This window comes from Oncorhynchus gorbuscha, linkage group LG25, assembly GCF_021184085.1.
Source record: "Oncorhynchus gorbuscha isolate QuinsamMale2020 ecotype Even-year linkage group LG25, OgorEven_v1.0, whole genome shotgun sequence".
In the NCBI taxonomy this organism is placed as follows: Eukaryota; Metazoa; Chordata; class Actinopteri; order Salmoniformes; family Salmonidae; genus Oncorhynchus; species Oncorhynchus gorbuscha.
The window spans coordinates 10,102,735-10,121,238 of NC_060197.1; the positions used below are offsets into that span (position 1 = coordinate 10,102,735).

At 44.2% G+C, this 18,504-nt stretch overlaps 1 protein-coding gene across 1 annotated transcript in view; it reads left to right on the plus strand.

The window, feature by feature from the left end:
* Positions 1-1,259: 1,259 nt before the first annotated feature.
* camk1da (calcium/calmodulin-dependent protein kinase 1Da) overlaps positions 1,260-18,504 on the plus strand; it is a 113,529-nt gene continuing 96,284 nt past the window's right edge. The window contains exon 1 of the mRNA XM_046328889.1: positions 1,260-1,876. Coding sequence (XP_046184845.1) covers positions 1,782-1,876 — 95 coding nt within the window. The 5' untranslated portion in view covers positions 1,260-1,781. The remainder of the gene's footprint in view (positions 1,877-18,504) is intronic.

Here is an 18,504-nt window from a genome sequence, read left to right on the forward strand (position 1 = left end):
TCAGAGATGGTGAGCTGTCCTGGGCTGATACAGAGGTCTGGGATAACAACGCCACGATTCACGTAAAATGTATTTACATTAGGATGAATGCCTGGATGTTCTGTTTTGTCTTGAATAGTTATCACTAGTGTAGCCTAGTGGGTAAAATGCGATAGCAATGCACTGTTGGGATAGGATATTGCTGGTTAACCAATAGATCCTAGCCTGTATACAGATGCAGTGCATTGTTCAGAGAGCTGCAGTGTTGTATTATCTGAGCCTGGAGGCAGGGGCTTGTGTTTTCAGCACACTCCCCTTGGGGTGGGGGGTGCAAAAAGATGTCAATGATGCCACACCCATCTAAGGAAAGGTGGGTGCCAGACTGCTGATAGAAAGAGACTACACATGTATCATTCTCCTACCCCTCTCTTCTCTTCAGTTTGCCAAGATGAACATAAATCCAAGCCTACATCTCAGCCTGGGTTGACTAATCATCCTTCTGTGAGGGAAGGAGGCAGATATGTGCAAAGTCTAACTTGAGAGACTTGCTGAATCAGAACTGGAGATCAAGGGAGGGAGAAAGGGAGAGGTAGGGTAAGTGGAGAATAGATTTTCTTGAGCTGAGAGGGACCTGCAGTAGTTTGCAGCTGGAATACTCATGAGCGTCTAGAGCACACGCGCAGACACTCTCATCCCCTCTCTCTCACACACGCACACTCTATTTTATCCTGTACACAAGCTCTGGCAGGCCTGTCAGATGAGAACAGTCTGCAGTAATTCTCTTCACGACTGGAGGATACTATCGTGTGTTTTCTTTCTAGGGTGCATTACAACACCTTCAGATAAAACACTGCAGTCAAGACTGCTTTGCTGGAGAGTATTTAACCATCGAAATATTAACACCCAAACTCAAATGTATTTAGTACATCAGATTATAATATGACCATTATAGTGTCTAACATATTAAACCTTTGTAGGGCCCATGAATTTAATTTAATTGTGTCAACTGTCTCTCATTCATGTCAGCACTCTCATTTGATCAAGATACAGTAATATGGCATGTTTTCACATTTTATCTGGAGACCCCCTTTCTCAAACTTCACAGCAAGTTGCATGGGTCCCAATTTCGACTCCCTACCAATACAAAATAATTTACTTATTTTTAAACAGGGCTGTCCGTTTTTGATGGTTTGCAAATACTCTGCTTTCTTGAACGTGTCATTGGTGCAATGCGAATTATCTCTAGACATCCAGTCACACACACACTTTATCACACACACTGTCAAGTCGAGCGATGAGCAGCATCCTACCCGCCCTCATTGCCATAACAACCGATGGCACAATCAGCATGGTTAGATTAAATAATGCTCCTCGCATTACGCACCACACGGATCAACAGGGAACTTAATTAAAACAGAATACTTTTTGGAAGGGAAGAGAGAGACAAGGCGATCGCGCAAAGGTGACACGTAGCCCCAAACAATTTACGTCAAGATCATCTAGACCAGCTGAACCCTGCAGGTGCAACCGCAGACGGCGAACGCTCGTTATCGGTCAAACGGAACGCTGTAGACAGAAAAATAAGCGAAGAAAACAGGAGACCTGTTTTAGAGAGCTGCGGCGATATTTCTACAGCGGGAAAACCACGAGGTCGAAAAGGTTTTCTACCTAGCTCGTTTTATGCGCGTGGGTCTGCTCCCCACGAACAGGACGTGTAACTCGAAGCGTGGGAAAGCTGCGTTATCTCGGGGGGCTGCTGAGACTCACTGGCATCGTTTGCTCCGGTTTTCCCCTGTTCCACCATGGCTCGGGAGAATGGAGAGTCCGGGAAAGGGACGTGGAAAAAGCAAGTCGACGACATCAAGAAAATATTTGAATTGAAAGAGATCCTCGGAACGTGAGTGTGTTATTACTTAAAAACATTTTTCAAATTGCCCTATTGTGGTGAATGCTAATTGGGCATGAATTTACATCTGGTAGGCCTTTGAAACTTTGTTGCAGAATGTAGCGGGACTCTCGCGCTGGATACTTGGTATCCGTTTCGGTATAGGGACCGTTCGGCTCCGGGTTTAACTGGAAACCAGCAGAGATGTTAGGTAATCTATGACGGGCTATTTAACGGACTGTAGGCTAGCGTTAGCCCATGTCTGGTTTGATGAGACGAGTGTTTGTTGGATACACTATGATAGAGATATCGAATGTCACTTTTTGTAAACTAGCCTATGTCATTACAAATTACGTGTGACAGGCTAGCCACTTTGAAATTAAGGAAAGCTATGAGGCCTATTTTGTAGGCTAAACTATGTAGGAACTGTTTTAGAAAAACCTAGACAGTAGCCCATGCCCAAATAAGGGGGTATCGTGCGTTTTAGTCCATTATTTTACAACCGGTTACGCAAATGTCTTGCTCTGTTGGTTTTATGCGGTCTCGGCTATTGTTTAGGTTAGCCTACTACATCCATCCTCCCTCCCTTCCCGGCCCACCGCTCTGACAGCTCCAGTTGTGCTGTTATCTATCGTAGGAATGACCTTTTGGAGACGCAGGCAGTAAAACACTGATATCAATTGAGTCTCCGACCTTATGAAAATATATTTGACCATTGGTGAGTGGTTATCATGGTTTTCTGTGTTTATCTAACCCAGAATGATTTATCGGTCACGGTTTAATACTATTTATCACTAGGTTTATTAGGCCTACAGTGTTACTAACCTCGTACATGAAAGGTAGGTTTTGATGTGACGGCATCTTAACGGTTCATTTGCAACCCATGTGAACAGCTTGTTCAGATGAAATGCTTGGCAAAATACCCCGGCCTCTTCTTGAAGACCCTATAGCAGATTTTCTCTCTGGCCTGTTACCTCAGTCCCCCTGGCACAGAGGAACAGTTTGTTGACTGGACAGCCAGAATCGAGGGAGGATGGTTGGATTAAAGCGGATTAGCGTACCAGGGAAAACCTCCTGGTCCTGGAATAGGCCACTGTAACAGTTCAGACATGTTGCATAACAGCGATGGTAATAAATGATGAACATTATTAAAAGTTTAAAACAGGTCATTTCAGTGGGCAATGTGCCGTGGTTATTGAGTATATTAAAAAGGTTGTAGAGTGTTGAACCATGGTTCTGCACTGTGTGTGCATGATGGCCTTTGCAGAATTCCAGGTATGCCGATTTGGAGCAGAAAGTGCATAAATTAGGCTCGAATGTGATTTCTGATCCTTGTTCTTCATAAATCCATCAGTTTCACTGAACCCAACAAAGAGGAGATTGGAATTTCTACTGTGTGCCTGGAATTCACATAACCAGGTGGAAGTATGGACATGTGTGTTTTGGGTGTGTGCGTCTTACTGACAGACTATTGAGGGGCCACTCAGTTTCTATGCTTATAGCTAAAGTCTCTCCTGTGTTGCCATGGTGTCTGTACTAGCACCATTCAGTGGACTCGAGCGACGCAGCGGTCTAAGACACTGCATCTCACTACAGACCCTGGTTAGATTCCGGGCTGTATCACAACCGGCCGTGATTGGCCCAGCGTCGTCTGGGTTTGGCTGGGGTAGGCCATCATTGTAAATAAGAATTTGTTCTTAACTGACATGTCTAGTTAAATAAAGATAACATTTGAAAAGAATCACGGCATGACAAAGACACTGATTGGGGCTATTTAAAAAGGATTTCCAGAGGTTCTGTTCATCTCCTTCACACGTGCACCACAGTGGTCCCGAAGACAGGTGTTCTTGTGTATGCTGGTGTTTTGTCTGCACACCTCTGTGGGTTGTTCACTGGCTCTTGATCCTCCAGCTACCCTTCTGGAGGAGACATCTTTCTCTGTGACCGCTGACTTTTGTTTCCTCAGTGGTGGGGCTTAGGGATCTGTCCTCCCATCTGGTCTCTGGCCAGCGCTCTGTGCTTGGACAAAAGGACCATCTGGGCAGGCACACACACACACACACACACACACACACACACACACACACACACACACACACACACACACACACACACACACACACACACACACACACACACACACACACACACACACACACACACACTTGGCCTCAGGCTCCACCTGGAATTTCTCTTGGTCAGGAAAAAATTCTCTGCCCTAAAAATATTACTCGGACGTTTCATGTTAACACCATAGCAACACATTAAACAGAGTTCTGCTCAGCCTTTGAACTCCCTCCTGCTGATGTCTGGTGTTTTCCCCTTTTAATACTCTGTCAGCAGAAAAAGAAGGGGAGGAGAAAGAGGAAAGGGAGAAACACAGCGGGGAGTCGGGGACATTTCCTGTATATGACATATAGTCTATTAACTTGCAGCGGTCTCTTGACCATTGGAGTCTTGTCTTCAACACTACGAGAGAGGAAATGGAAAGAGTATGAGAGGAGGAGGAGAGGGAATTGGAAGAGGAGAGGAATGGTAAGAGATGAGGACAGAAGTGAAGAGGAGAGGAGGGGAGAGCTGGGAGGAGAAATCCTGTTAAATAGAATAGGGGTTAGGTAAGAGTTGGGGCTGGGCTAACACAACATGTTGCTCTGACCAGCTATGAGCTAGTCTTTAGAAATTGGATGAGAGATTAATGTTTTTATTCACCTCGTAAAAAGATGGACAGATGTGCCACAGAGACTACTGGGTCCTTCACATGACTGACCGCCAAATAAGGGCATGGCAGCAGTCTCATTGGTCTTTTGTGCCTTATTGCTTTGATATACAGGGTCATAATGCTCTATGACTGCATTTCTAAGGTGTATGCATGTTTATAAGGCGATATTAACACTTCATAAGACGGTGCTTCAAGTCAAGCAGAATGTCACGTCTTTTGACTCCTTTTGACATTTTCAGTTATTCAGCAGATGCTCTTATCCAGAGTAATTTACAGTTGGTGCATTCATCTTAAGATAGCTAGATAGGACAACCACATCTCAGTCATAGTAAGTATGTTTTTCCTCTAAAGTATTCATCAGCAAAGTCAGAGCTAGTGAGAGGAACAAGTCAAATGCAAGTGCTAGTTCATGAAAGGCTAGATTTATTTTAGTTTTTGTGTGGGGTGGGGGGGGTGCTGTGGGATTATTTAAGAGATTGGGGTTGGGTTTCAGATGTTTTCGGAAGATGGGCGGGGACAGAGCTTGAACTGGGTTAAGCGGTAGCTGCCGTCCCGTAGGGGTGGGAGGGCCAAGAGAACAGAGGAGGCAGAACAGAGTACTCAGGTTGGGGTGGAGGGTTTGAGCATAGCCTTAAGGTAGGGAGGGGTAGTTAAGCACCATGGTTTTGTAGTGGATGCTAGCTTCTACTGGAAGCCTGTGGAGTGTGCGGAGGAGTGAGGGGACATGGGAGAATTTAGGAAGGTTGAACACCAGGCGGGAGCCCAGCCAACAGCGAGTCGCCGTAGTCCAGATGGGAGATGACAGATGAAAAGTCCCTAGATTAGGACCTGCACAGCTTCCTGTGTCATGTAGAAGAAACAGTCTTTTAATCCCAGTCCATAAAGTCAAATGGGCTGATTGCTGCTGCCGGTTTTAAAATGTCAGTCCGGAGACTTTTCTCTATCACTTGGATCAGTCTCACAAGCCAGTGTGTAGGCTATAGCTTGGATCTGTAGAGATACTATTAGTAGTTAATGTAAATCATGAAAGGCAGCTGGGAGTTCAGCACTATAGTGGCCTGTGGCTCTGTCTGGCCTGGTGTCCTGTGTTCCAGCTTTACCTGAACACTGACACAACACTCTCTGAGCCCCAGAGTAATGTCTCCAAGCGGCGCGTAGGGAAGCCTTAGTCAGTGTGCGTGTGTTGGTCCCTGGTGTCCTGTTTCCCTGTGTGTGTGTGTGTGTGTTCCTGTAGCATTCTGCTGTTGAATTATTAAACACTTTGAGTGCCTGGGGGGGCCAAGGTGTTCATATGATGCTGCAGACGGGTGTGTTTCAGGTATGCCACTCCTCACTGCTTAACTGAGAGAGAGGGGGAAAGGGAGAGGGACAGAGGGCAAAGCAGAGCTGCATTGTGGGAGTGTGTACCATCTAGGCCACGATGCCCTTAATTGAATGCTCTACTTCCTGGCTCCTGGCATTGTCCTCTTTCTGGGACTGCAGTTATCCCTCTCTCTCTTTCTCTCTGTGTAGCTGTCCCTATTATCCGACCTTGCTGCCTCAGATGAAGTGTATGCAATGTTGAAAGCCAGCCTTGATAGTTTAGCACTGGGTCTCAGGAGTAGAACAAGTGTACAGAAAGCATACAGCATTTTTGTATTGGGATCATTCGGTGTGTGTGCGCATTTGGGCCTAAAGGATTAAGGGTAGACTGTAATCGGGCATCTTCATTATAGGAAGAGACACGGATTATCCCCCCATCCCTTGGTCTCTCTGTCCCTCATCCCTCTACCTCATCCCCTCATCACCTCTTTTCCCCAATCATTATCTTTCCGCTCTTTCAATCAGTTCCTCTTCCATCAGCTGCTCCCTCTTCTTTTCTTCAGGTTTTTCTTCAGTGATGGTTATTGTTGCTCGTTGTTGTTTGTGACTCATTTAGTTCCTGGGATTCAAACCTAAATGAGTCTGAGAGGACTCCTGTTTGTCTTGGCAGTATTGTTATACCACAGTGAGCTCATTCTGATCTAGATGACACACACACACACACACACACACACACACACACACACACACACACCGTATAGAGAGGGCCTGAGAAATATCCATCCAAAACAGTGGTCCCTGGCTACAGCAATGGGTCAAATTAAGTCACTTTTTCCACACCACGTTTTTGTCATTAATATTCAAAAAAATCTATTCAATTAAAATGTCTTGTCTTTCCAGATGGCAAAACAGATCCAACCTTTTTGAGCGGGAGTGTATCCAGACTCGAATACACACTTGTTTGTATTATCCAGACATCAAAAACATGTTCAGAAGTGCTCTAGTAAACTTAAGGGTGTTTTCACATAGTCCTCTTTTAAAATAACTGATCTCAGTCCTCTTTAAAGTGAACTCTGGGGTAAAAAAGAGAAAAACCAAAGCAATTGTCTTTTTATTCATACTGCCCTTGCCTTTGAATGAGGACTCAACTATTTTGCCAGTTCAATTCACTTATTTTGTGGTCCTAGTCTTCTTTGCATTCACATTGCTATGTTTAGAAAGGAACAAAGATCTTTTTCCAACATTTACTCAATGCACTCTGGGTTTTTACAAAGTGCAGGACAAGCCATTCCATCAGATCTTGTAATCGGCAGTGTTAGGTTAGTGAAGTACAGGTAGTTCAACTAGAAATGTAACTACATTTTACAGTAGCTTGTTGGTAGTATAACTCAATTCAAATCTTGGTAATGTTTCCAGTAGTTAATTACTTATTTTTTTGCCATGTAACAGTGTAGCTAACTACTGGAGCTACACACTTTTTTTCTAAAATAAAAATGTGTTCAGTTGTTGAGAATGTCCTTTCTTTTTTTGACAGCAGACCTACGTAATTCCTCATTTGTGTTTTAATTTGGAAAAAATACACATTCTGTTAACATCTGACTCCAGGGTGATCTGTTCTTGCAATTTGTAGTCTGACATTTCATATTTAGATATAATAATTTTTCCCGTAGTAGTTTGGATAGAGTGAACTACTATATTTTTCTTACGGGTAGCTTCAGTGTAGTCTAACTTCTTCCAGTGTGAAGTAATTGGTAGCTTGGTAAACTACTGTATACAGTGGGCTCCAAAATTACTGGCACCCCTGACTGGCAATGCACAAACAATACTTAAAAATATATCATTATGGAGAGAAACTCAAAATAACAATGAGAAATACTGTACTTTATAAATTGTTTCAATGGAGCCCACCAAAATAATTTATTGAATTGATTCAAAATCAATATCCTCCAAATCCAGGTTTCACAATTAATGATACCCTTAAAGATTATTGGAAATAACATCTACCGAAATTAAACCAGGAATTGAATTGAGCCATTACATCACTTCCTGTTTCACTTGGGAATAAAAATTAGGTAACACGCATGCAATATCCCTTTGTCATCCAACACCATGAAGAAAACAAAAGAACTGGCAGTTCAAAAGGGACAGATGGTCATAGACCTTCAAAAATCTGGTAATGGCTACAAGAAGATCCACAAACGATTTGAGTATACCACTGAGCACTGTCAGGGCGATTTATTAAAAAAGTAAAAAGATATGGAACAGTTGAAAACCTCACGTGAAGAGGATGAAAATGCATTTTGCCCCCCAGGATAGAGAGGAGGATGCTGAGAGAAGCAACAAAATCCCCAAGAATCACTGTGAAATAATTGCAGGCCTTGGTGGCGTCTTTGGGTCACCAGGTTTCAAAAAGCACCACCAGACGCCACCTCCACAATCACGGGCTCTTTGGAAGGATTGCCAGAAGAAAGCCCTTTCTGACTCTAAGACACAGATGCAAGCACTTTGAGTTTGCCAAATGTCATTTAAATTATGACTGGAAGAAAGTGCTCTGGTCAGATGAGACCAAAATTGAACATTTTGGTCAGATACAGCATCGGCATGTTTGGCATCGAAACAGAGATGCATACAAGGAGAGGCACCTCATTCCCACAGTGAAATATGGAGGGGGGTCAGTGATGTTTTGGGACTGTTTTTAATTCCAGAGGTCCAGGGGCACTGGTTAAGATTGATGGCATAATGAATTCCACCAAGTATAAGGCAATTTTGTCTGACAATCTGGTTGCCTCTGCCAGAAGGCTGGGACTTGGCCGTAAGTGGACTTTCCAACAAGACAATGACCCAAAACATACCTCAAGATCCACACAGAAATGGTTCTGTGACAAAAAAAATCTTTGTTTTGTCATGGCCATCTCAGTCGCCGGACCTGTGGGCTGATTTGAAGAGGGCAGTTGATAAGCGCAAACACAAGAAAGTGAAGGATCTTGAAAGGATCTGCATGGATGAATGATCCAAATTCCCTCCAAATGTGTTCCTTAACCTTGTCAAACATTACAGGAGAGGAATCCATGCTGTTATCCTTGCCAGAGGTGGTTGCACTAAGTCCTAAATGAGGAGTGCCAATAATTATGAAACCTTGATTTTAGTGAAATATATTTTGTGTTAACAATTGTATGATTTTGGTTGGTTCCATTGAAACATTAATAAAGTACAGAATTTCTCACGTTGGTATTATGAGTTTATCTTTATAATTATATTGTTTGTGCATTGCCAGTCGGGGTTACCTGTAATTTTGGAGCCCACTGTATATACTGTATATAGACCGCTGCGCCATTCGGGAGCCCTAAGGCACTGCGTCTCCGTGCTAGAGGCGTCACAACAGACCCTGGTAGACCACCACTCAATGTCCTCAGTTCGTTTCAGTTTTTTTAATTTTTTGATGGGTGTGTTAGTTGGGACTGTTTACTCTGCCCATAAAGTAAGCGACCCGCATTGGGTTCACAACAATTAACTGAAACGGACAATGTGTAAAAACACCATAAAGGTGTGTGCATCAATACATGTGTATGACATGTGAATGTACAGACTATTGAGTGTAAATGATCATCAACATCGGATCAGAGCCCTATTTAGAGACTCCAAACGACCATTGGGTGGGAATGGGATTGGTATCAGGCGAGGGAGACCTACTTTTTACCGTAAACTGTTTTTGATAGTAGCTGGTTTAATCCAGCTAGGCCTATACAGATTAGTCTCGATGATTCTGTTTAGATTTGTATAGACCAGTCATGCCAAATTACTTTGGTTACATATACCTCATGGCTTAGTTCCTTTACGACTCTGTTTAATAGTTGGTCAGGCACAGAGCATGTGTGTGTGCTTGCAGATTGCAAGCACTTCCTCAACTCCATGTTAGCATCTCCGGTCTCATCTGCTGCTCGTGCTCTGCAATCGGGACTGATGAGACATATGAGAGGAGCTCGCGGGGAGAAACTCTTAATTGGCCACCAAATTAATGTCACGGCCGCATCAGATCTGGAGCATGACACGAAGCTACATGTTAAGTGGTTCCGCTGTGTTTTCTGGGATGTGTTTTAATGCTGCAGCATTACTGAAGCCCACCCTCCTAAAGCAGCCCAGTTTTCAGGGCCATACAGGGTGTGGGAACAGTCTTGTTGCGAACACACAATAAAAAGGCCCCAATAAGACATTTCACAAGAAGAGGTTTAAGTGGTGCTGCGGGGGTATATAGAAAGATCGCAAGATTTTACACACCACATTCTTACATGGCAATCCCATGGCATTTATGGCAGATTGCATCACCAGTGTCCACCATATCAAATAAAGCAGAGCTAATAATATTAATATCACTGTTTTTTTAAACTGTCAGCGTATCAGTGAGATAAGCAAAGCTGGGTCTGGCTGGAGTCCGACTGCCTGTGATCTGATCTGTGATCTGATCTGTCAGGAATGTCTGTGCGTTCCCTGGAGATCCACTGGATCTGTTGGATCAAGCCGTCCCACCGAGGATTAAAAGGCCCTCTATTGACTAGGCTCTGCTTACACACAGCGAGTGACGGACTTCTACGTCACACCATCATTACTTTATGACATGAGGGTCTGTCAATGTGGAAAATTTCAAGGACTTTGAACGTTTCTTCAAGTGCAGTTGCAAAAACCATCAAGCTCTATGATGAAACTGGCTCTCATGAGGACCGCCACAGGAAAGGAAGACCCAGAGTTACCTCTGCTGCAAAGGATAAGTTCATTAGAGTTACCAGCCTCAGAAATTTCAGCCCAAATAAATTATTCACTGAGTTCAAGTAACAGACACATCTCAACATCTACTGTTCAGAGGAGACTGTGTGAATCAGGCCTTCATGGTCGAATTGCAGCAAAGAAACCACTACTAAAGGACACCAATAAAAATAAGAGACTTGCTTGGGCCAAGAAACACGAGCATTTTGGTTCCAACCGCTGTGTGTTTGTGAGACGCAGAGTAGGTGAACGGATTATCTCCGCATGTGTGCTTCCCACCGTGAAGCATGGAGGAGGTGGTGTGATGTGTGGGGGTGCTTTGTTGGTGACACTCAGTGATTTATTTAGAATTCAAGGCACACTTAACCAGCATGACAACCACATCATTCTGCAGCGACACCATCCCATCTGGTTTGGGCTTAGTCCCACTATAATTTGTTTTTCAACAGGACAATGACCCAACACACCTCCATGCTGTGTAAGGGCTATTTGACCAAGAAGGAGAGTGGTGTAATGCTGCATCAGATGACCTGGCCTCCACAATCACCCGACTCAAATCAGTTGAGATGGTTTGGGATTAGTTGGACCGCAGAGTGAAGGAAAAGCAGCCAACAAGTGGTCAGCATTGGTGGGAAGTCCTTCAAGGCTGTTGAAAAAACATTCTAGGTGAAGCTGGTTGGGAGAATGCCAAGCGCGTTCTCCCAGGTCGCTACTTTGAAGAATCTGAAATCTAAAATATATTTTGATTTGTTAAACACCGTTTTGGTTAATACATCATTCCATGTGTTATCTCATAGTTTCGATTTCTTCACTAATATTCGATGTAGAAAATAGTCAAAATAAAGAAAAATCCTTACATGGGTAGATGTGTCCAAACTTTTGACAGTATAACAACTCCTCAAAGGGTTAACATCATTGGTGGGACTCTAGATGCACTCTATATACAGAAGTATGTGGACACCCTTTCAAATTAGTGGATTCGGCTATTTCAGCCACACCTGAGCACACAGCCATGCAATCTCTGGAAGCAACGTCAGCACAACACTGTTCGTCGGGAGCTTCACTAAATGGGTTTCCATGGCTGAGCAGCACACAAGCATAAGATCACCATGCGCAACGCCAAGTGTCAGCTGGAGTGGTTTAAAGCTCACCGCCATTGGACTCTGGAGCAGTGGAAAAAAGTTCTCTGGAGTGATGAATTACGCTTCACCATCTGGCAGTCCGAGCAGGCAAATCTGAGTTTGCCGGATGCCAGGAGAACACTACCTGCCCCAATACATAGGATGAATAATAGTCTGGGGCTGGTTTTCATGGTTTTGTCCCCTTAGTTCCAGTGACGGGAACAGTTTGGGAAAGGCCCTTTCCTGTTTCAGCATGACTAATCCTCCGTGCACAAAGTGAGGTCCGAACAGAAATGGTTTGTCGATCGGTGTGAAAGAACTTGACTAGCCTGCACAGAGCCCTGACCTCAACCCAATCAAACACCTTTGTGATGAATTGGAACACTTACTGCGAGCCAGGCCTAATCACCCAACATCAGTGCCTGACCTCACTAATGCTCTTGTGGCTGAATGGAAGCAAGTCCCTGCAGCAATGTTCCAACATCTATTGGAAAACCTTCCCAGAAGAGTGGAGGCTGTTATAGCAGCAAAGGGAGGATCAATTCCATATTCATGATCTTGGACTGAGATGTTCAACCAGCAGGTGTACACATACTGTTGGTCATGTAGTGTATCTACAGGCTATGTATTGATGGCTTTGAGCCAAGAAACCTTCCCTCAGTTACACAGGGTTAAATGCTATAGCCTTGATAGGAAGGGACCTGACTGCCGTTACCATGGATCCTGTTTCTCCCTGCCCTGTCACAACTTATCATCGGTGTGTTCCTCTCACCTCCACTTCCTGCTCTCTAAGAGCCAATCATATCACCCCCAACTGACCAAGGTAGGTGGGGATTTAAGGAAAGGAGAATAGGTGAAGGAGAGGAGGATAATATAAGCCTAGAGAGGGTGAGTGGAGGGATATGAGGATGTGAAAGAGATTTCACTTGTCATTCTCTATTGTTGCCAAGTGACTGTCACAATAGCATGGCTGATGGTAAACCGGATGCAATGTCTCATCCAAGCAGCAAAACCTTTCGCAACTTATCTCTGACCCCTAACCTAACATCCTTCTTCTTTCCTATCATCTGTTCTGTCTCTGTCTCTCTCTCGTGCTTTAGTTATGTAGCAGCTACAATTTCTCTCCAGTTCTCATTACAGTGAACCTCTCTCTCCCGAGTCACCACTACTGTCACACCTTACTGTGGGAAAGCAACTGTATGTAATATGTGCACATCGTAAGAGATTCATCTGAGGATGTCAGCCATTGTCTTGGTAATAAAAGAACGGTATTTCTCAGTAGTAAGTGATTAGAGGTAATGGAATCAGTGCTTTGGCAAACTCGTATGGAGAAAGAGGTACATTGGCATAATATCTCATCTCCAAACAGACCAAAGTCTAAATAACGTTTGGCCGTAAACTGTAGGAACATTTGTCTTCCAGGTAGGCAATTTAAGCCCACACAAGCAGAAAGGCGCACACACACACTCACACTCACATTGCACATGTATAGAACCTCTACAAACATATTCACAGTACACACACTATATACACGCGCACACACACACACACACACACACACACACACACACACACACACACACACACACACCTTTCTCTGTTTTATAGGTGACACTTACAGAAAGGTCCATTACCTTATTTCTCTTCAGAAGCAGTGTGTGTATGCGAGTCACATTTCAAAACCCCAGCTGTGTTGTACTGTATCTTGATTTATGATCTGTTAGTGTGTGTGTGTGTGTTTGTTATAGCTTGGCTAGCGTTGTCCTTAAACGGCACTCAAGGCTGCGCTCAGACTGGCTCTGTCTGTCTGGCCAGCCAGCAACCACTGCTATTACATACACGCACTTGCACATAATGCAGTCTTGGTCACCACCATGGTTTCAGTAATGCTCTCAATGTACACATGCACACACACACTATTCAGTAGGTATCCTCATCCAGGATTTTCCATACACTGTGCTCCATCCCTCACTCACTAAGGGCTCTCTCTCTTTCCCTCTTTCCATCTCCCCCTCCCTCCATACCCCCCCCCGCCTCCTCCTGTCAGAATGGTGTTTGTAGAGTAAGCTCAGCTCCCAGAGCCAGACTCTATAACAAGCCTTTACAGTTTTAACACTGTTATAAAACTGCCTATCATGTCTGTATGAAAGAGGAAAGAGAGCCCTTAGGGAGGGAGAAAGCGAGGTGAGGGAGATGGGGAGACTATACCCTGATTACATGCCCTTGTATGTACATATTACCTTGACACTGGTGCCCCCGCACATTGACTGTACCGGTACTCCCGGTATAAAGCGCCGCTATTGTTATTTACTGCTGCTCTTTAAGCATTTGTTATTATTACTTTTTGGGGTGGGACGGTGTTTTCTTAAAACTGCACTGTTGGTTTAAGGGCTTGTAAGTAAGCATTTGACTGTCGTATCCGGCTCACGTGACATGCGATTTGATTTGTAGCTCCAAAACCACACTATATGTGTGTGGAGGTGGGATGACGGTCGCTCGTCTAGTTGGTGTATGTGCGCGTGTCCCTGTGTCTGAGGAGCACTCTCATCATGCCTGGTGTTTGATGTGGGCCACTGATCACATTTCCCTCGCTGCCTGTCCTTCTGATTAGCTTGAAGCCAGACACTGAGTCTCCACACACACACACACACATGGAAATGCAGTGTACCCAGAAAGACAGGACTCAAAGCGAGACTGCCTCATGTACTTCTTACTACATTGGCGTCTAATATTCCCATATCTCAGACATCAGTGTATCTGTGTGCATGAAGGCAGACTCTGAGAATGACATCAATATCTCACGGTTTTACCAATTTGACTTCAGATTCTCTCCAAACATTAAGGTTTTCGATAGGGTTAAAACGGTAAGTTTAGGCATTCATTCCGAATTGGTCAGTTAAGGGTTAAGGTTTGGGATAGGGTTGAAAACATACAATTTAAAAACGAGTGTCTACCACTGGTATTGAACACGCCACCTTCGGATCCAGAGTCATGGGGATTACCATCCACAACGCCTTAGCAAAACCCAAGCCTACTTCATGGTAATAGCGCTCACGTTTGCCCCTAGTGGCTGGTTTTGAAGGCTTTTCCCAACGTCCTCAGGACATGGACAGGCCCATTTCAAAGTCGATCCTGGCCACATCTCTCCCCATCCTATTAACACACTGTGTGATCCGGTACAGTGTGACTACAGAGAGCAGAAATCAAACAGCAGCTCCTGAGCATCTCCATAATGGCCTTGTTAGCGTAATTGCCAGCTGTTATTAGCTACGTCAGAGCAACAGGACTCTGTTTATTATTAATTGGGGCTTTTGCTGGCGCTGCAGGTACAAAGCACATGACCGTGTCCTACTACACCCACCCCCAAGCCCCCCCTTCTCTCTTCCCGTCCCTCTAGAGTCTACACTGCCCCTCCTCTCCCTCTCTTTTTCCATCCCCTCCCTCACACGTTCTTGTTGTTTGATGAGGCAGTGCTGGAGATACTGTAGCTAATCAATGACTATGCTAACAAGCTTGCTGACAAACAGTTGTGTTGTTGTAAGAGCTGTTGGAGCAGCCTTACCAATCAGCTTCTACTATGACTCAAGGTTAGGCAACACTCAAACAAGGCACAATCATGCAATCTTGTGTGTGTGTGTGTGTGTGTGTGTGTGTGTGTGTGTGTGTGTGTGTGTGTGTGTGTGTGTGTGTGTGTGTGTGTGTGTGTGTGTGTGTGCGCGTGTTCTTGTGCTAAGAGGACCACTGAAGGGGAACATCTCTCTTTCTCTCTCAATGTCGATCTCTAATTGCAGATGTGAGCGGTATGAGACGAGCAGGCTAACAAGCTAACCGGAAGCTGTCTGTGTGATTGAAGAGGAGTCTCCGTTTAGGCCCAGCCTCCCTCTGACACCATGTGGTGTGCTAGCAGAAGTTGGTGTAGCAGCATTCACTCTCTTTGTTGGCAGACTGCGAGGGTGTGTCTGACCACGTGCCTCTCAGCAGGTGTATGTATAGCCAGAAAGCTGAGCATAATGCCCTGTGGTCCCTCAGGTGTGCGTGTTTTGTGAGGTCTCCTATCAAGGGAACACACAGTACAGTCTGCTGTTGCTGTTGCTGGGCTATCTCTCCTCTCTCCAAGCGGGAATAGGAAAGCTGCAAGGTCATGATAAAGATGAACTGCTGAGTCGCCTACCTGCTCAGCTCCGCTGGCATCAGAGGGGCTCCAGTCTGTCATCACAACAGCTCTCTCCTTCTCCTTCTCCCTCTCCTCTCACAGAGCAGAGAGCTGCTGTTGGCGTTATAGATAAACCACACACACAGAGAGAGAGGTCATATTGATTTTTGCGCTGTGGTTGACTGACTTAAGTTCTTAACAGCACTGAGCCAATCCTCTGCTGGCTGCGGCCCATAGGTTAACCAGTGGTTGCCATGGTAGTTATGTAAATACAGGGGAAAGCCTCATAGCTGATGGACTGTATTCAGGGCCCTTGCCATTCTGCCGTGCTGTGAGACCACAAATTGCCCCCTCCCCCCACAAAACTAGAATAGTCCCAGTAAAATTATGTCAAAAACACAAACTTTCCAGATGTTATATTCAATTTAAGTTCTGAATTAAATGTTTAAAATGCATATTTTCCAGGAAGATGAAAATTAATATTTTCTGGATGTTGAAAAAAAACCATATTTTCCAGATGTTGAAGTCAGGCTAATTTTTGGTTCTGAATCAAAGTTGAAAATAAGTCCTTTATAGACGTGTCTGTTTGGGACAAATCAAGGCTGGTCCAGACCGGATATAATCTGAACCAAACATAGACGTCTATTTGGTCAGGACGGGATAAAAAAAACTATGTCAGTGGATGTGGAAATCAAGGCTGGTCGGGACAGCACCGAAAAAATACTTCCAAAAGGTGTCGGTCTGTGCTTACTGAGGTGTAGCCTATAGTGTTGCCTGAAATGTCATTTTATGAATGCCCATCCATCTATGTGGTAAGCCTACCGTTTGTAAAACACCAAAAAAAGATGTCCTGACAGGACCAAAAAAAGACCACCGTAAGACGTTTGTAACGGCGTTCTTCGTTTGTCAAAAGAGAGTCGGACCGAAATGCAGCGTGGTGGTTACTCATGTCTTTAATGAAGGAAGAGCGATACATGAAATAACTATACAAATGCAAAACAACAAAACGGAATGTGAAACCTAATACAGCCTATCTGGTGAAACTACACAGAGACAGGAACAATCACCCACGAAATACACAGTGAAACCCTGGCTACCTAAATACGGTTCCCAATCAGAGACAACGAGAATCACCTGACTCTGATTGAGAACCGCCTCAGGCAGCCACGCCTATACAACACCCCTACTCAGCCGCGATCCCAAATACTACAAACCCCAATGCAAAAATACAATATATAAACCCATGTCACACCCTGGCCTTACCAAATATATAACGAAAACACAAAATACAATGACCAAGGCGTGACAACGTTGGCTCGTGCTTACTGGGGTGTAGCCTACCATGTCGGCTGCAATGGAATTTGATGAATGCACATAATTTGGTAGGTCCACAGTTTGTAAAACAGGTCATTGTGACTAATCAATTTGTCTATTTCAGCTCTGAATATCAGCTACCCAACTTTATCAGGAGTTATCGTGAACCTATTTGCAATGTGTTTACACAGCGGGAGACGCTGAAATATTTTTTTTTGTTGCTATGATCAGCTTGTCAAAAATGTACAGATGCAAGTTTGAAGCCACTGATCATGACAATGGGGTGACACTCCTGAACAACAGTGATTTGTCCATTCTACATGTTTGTTACCATGACAGCATTTTGTTTTGTTTTTTTGGCAAATTTTTAGGTTAGGCTATGTGATGGGAGAAACATTCATGATGTAAAGAAAGTGTCTGTCTCATTACATTGTGATACATTTAGTCTCCAGCCTGTAAACTACTCTTTCTACCATAGACTAGATCTGCTACATGATTTATGTTGGATTTTTTTTTTTGATGGAACGTTGGTGGAGTGACTCGTCTCCAACAGCACCCTGGAGAGGCGCACTGGCAATGCACAAGCAGAATACTTTTGCACCCCTGCCTTTGACAAAGTGGGCACTGCTTATCACAGGGTGTCATCAGCGCTCACCTAAAAATCCCACTTGTTGAGAGAGATTGTCATTGTTTCTGGGTAGAATTATGTGAGGTTTTAAGTGTTATTGTTGGAAGTGCGTCGTGGTCAGTTTAGCTCAGAAAATTCCGCCTTCGTTAATCTGCCACCCTTGACGGCTGCCTAATGAGCGGGCTGGCGTGACAGTCCCAACTCCTAATGGTCTCTAGCCGTTACCATGGGGAATGTATGCCTTTGTCGTTTGAAAACCTCTACACCTCCCAGTTTGTATATATACGTTATAGATGTAAGAGAGAGAGGGATATGTCCATGTTCACTTCTGATTTCCACCCATTCAATAATAGGCTGTAGCATTTTGAAGGTAGATTGCAGAGGAAAAATAGGAGAACGCAGTTCGGATCCCAGTTAATTTTGTGATGTGGTGGTAGACACAGGATGCGTGTCCTCTCCTCTACATTACTACTCAGAGGTCATTTTCATTTAATTAAACCGCCACATGTTATCCTTTTTTTATTTGACCTTTTATTTAACTAGGCAAGTCTGTTAAGAACAAATTCTTCTTTTCAATGACGGCCTAGTAACAGATGATTATGAACCCTCATCACTATCCCTCCCTCTCCTAATTTCCCTCCTGTT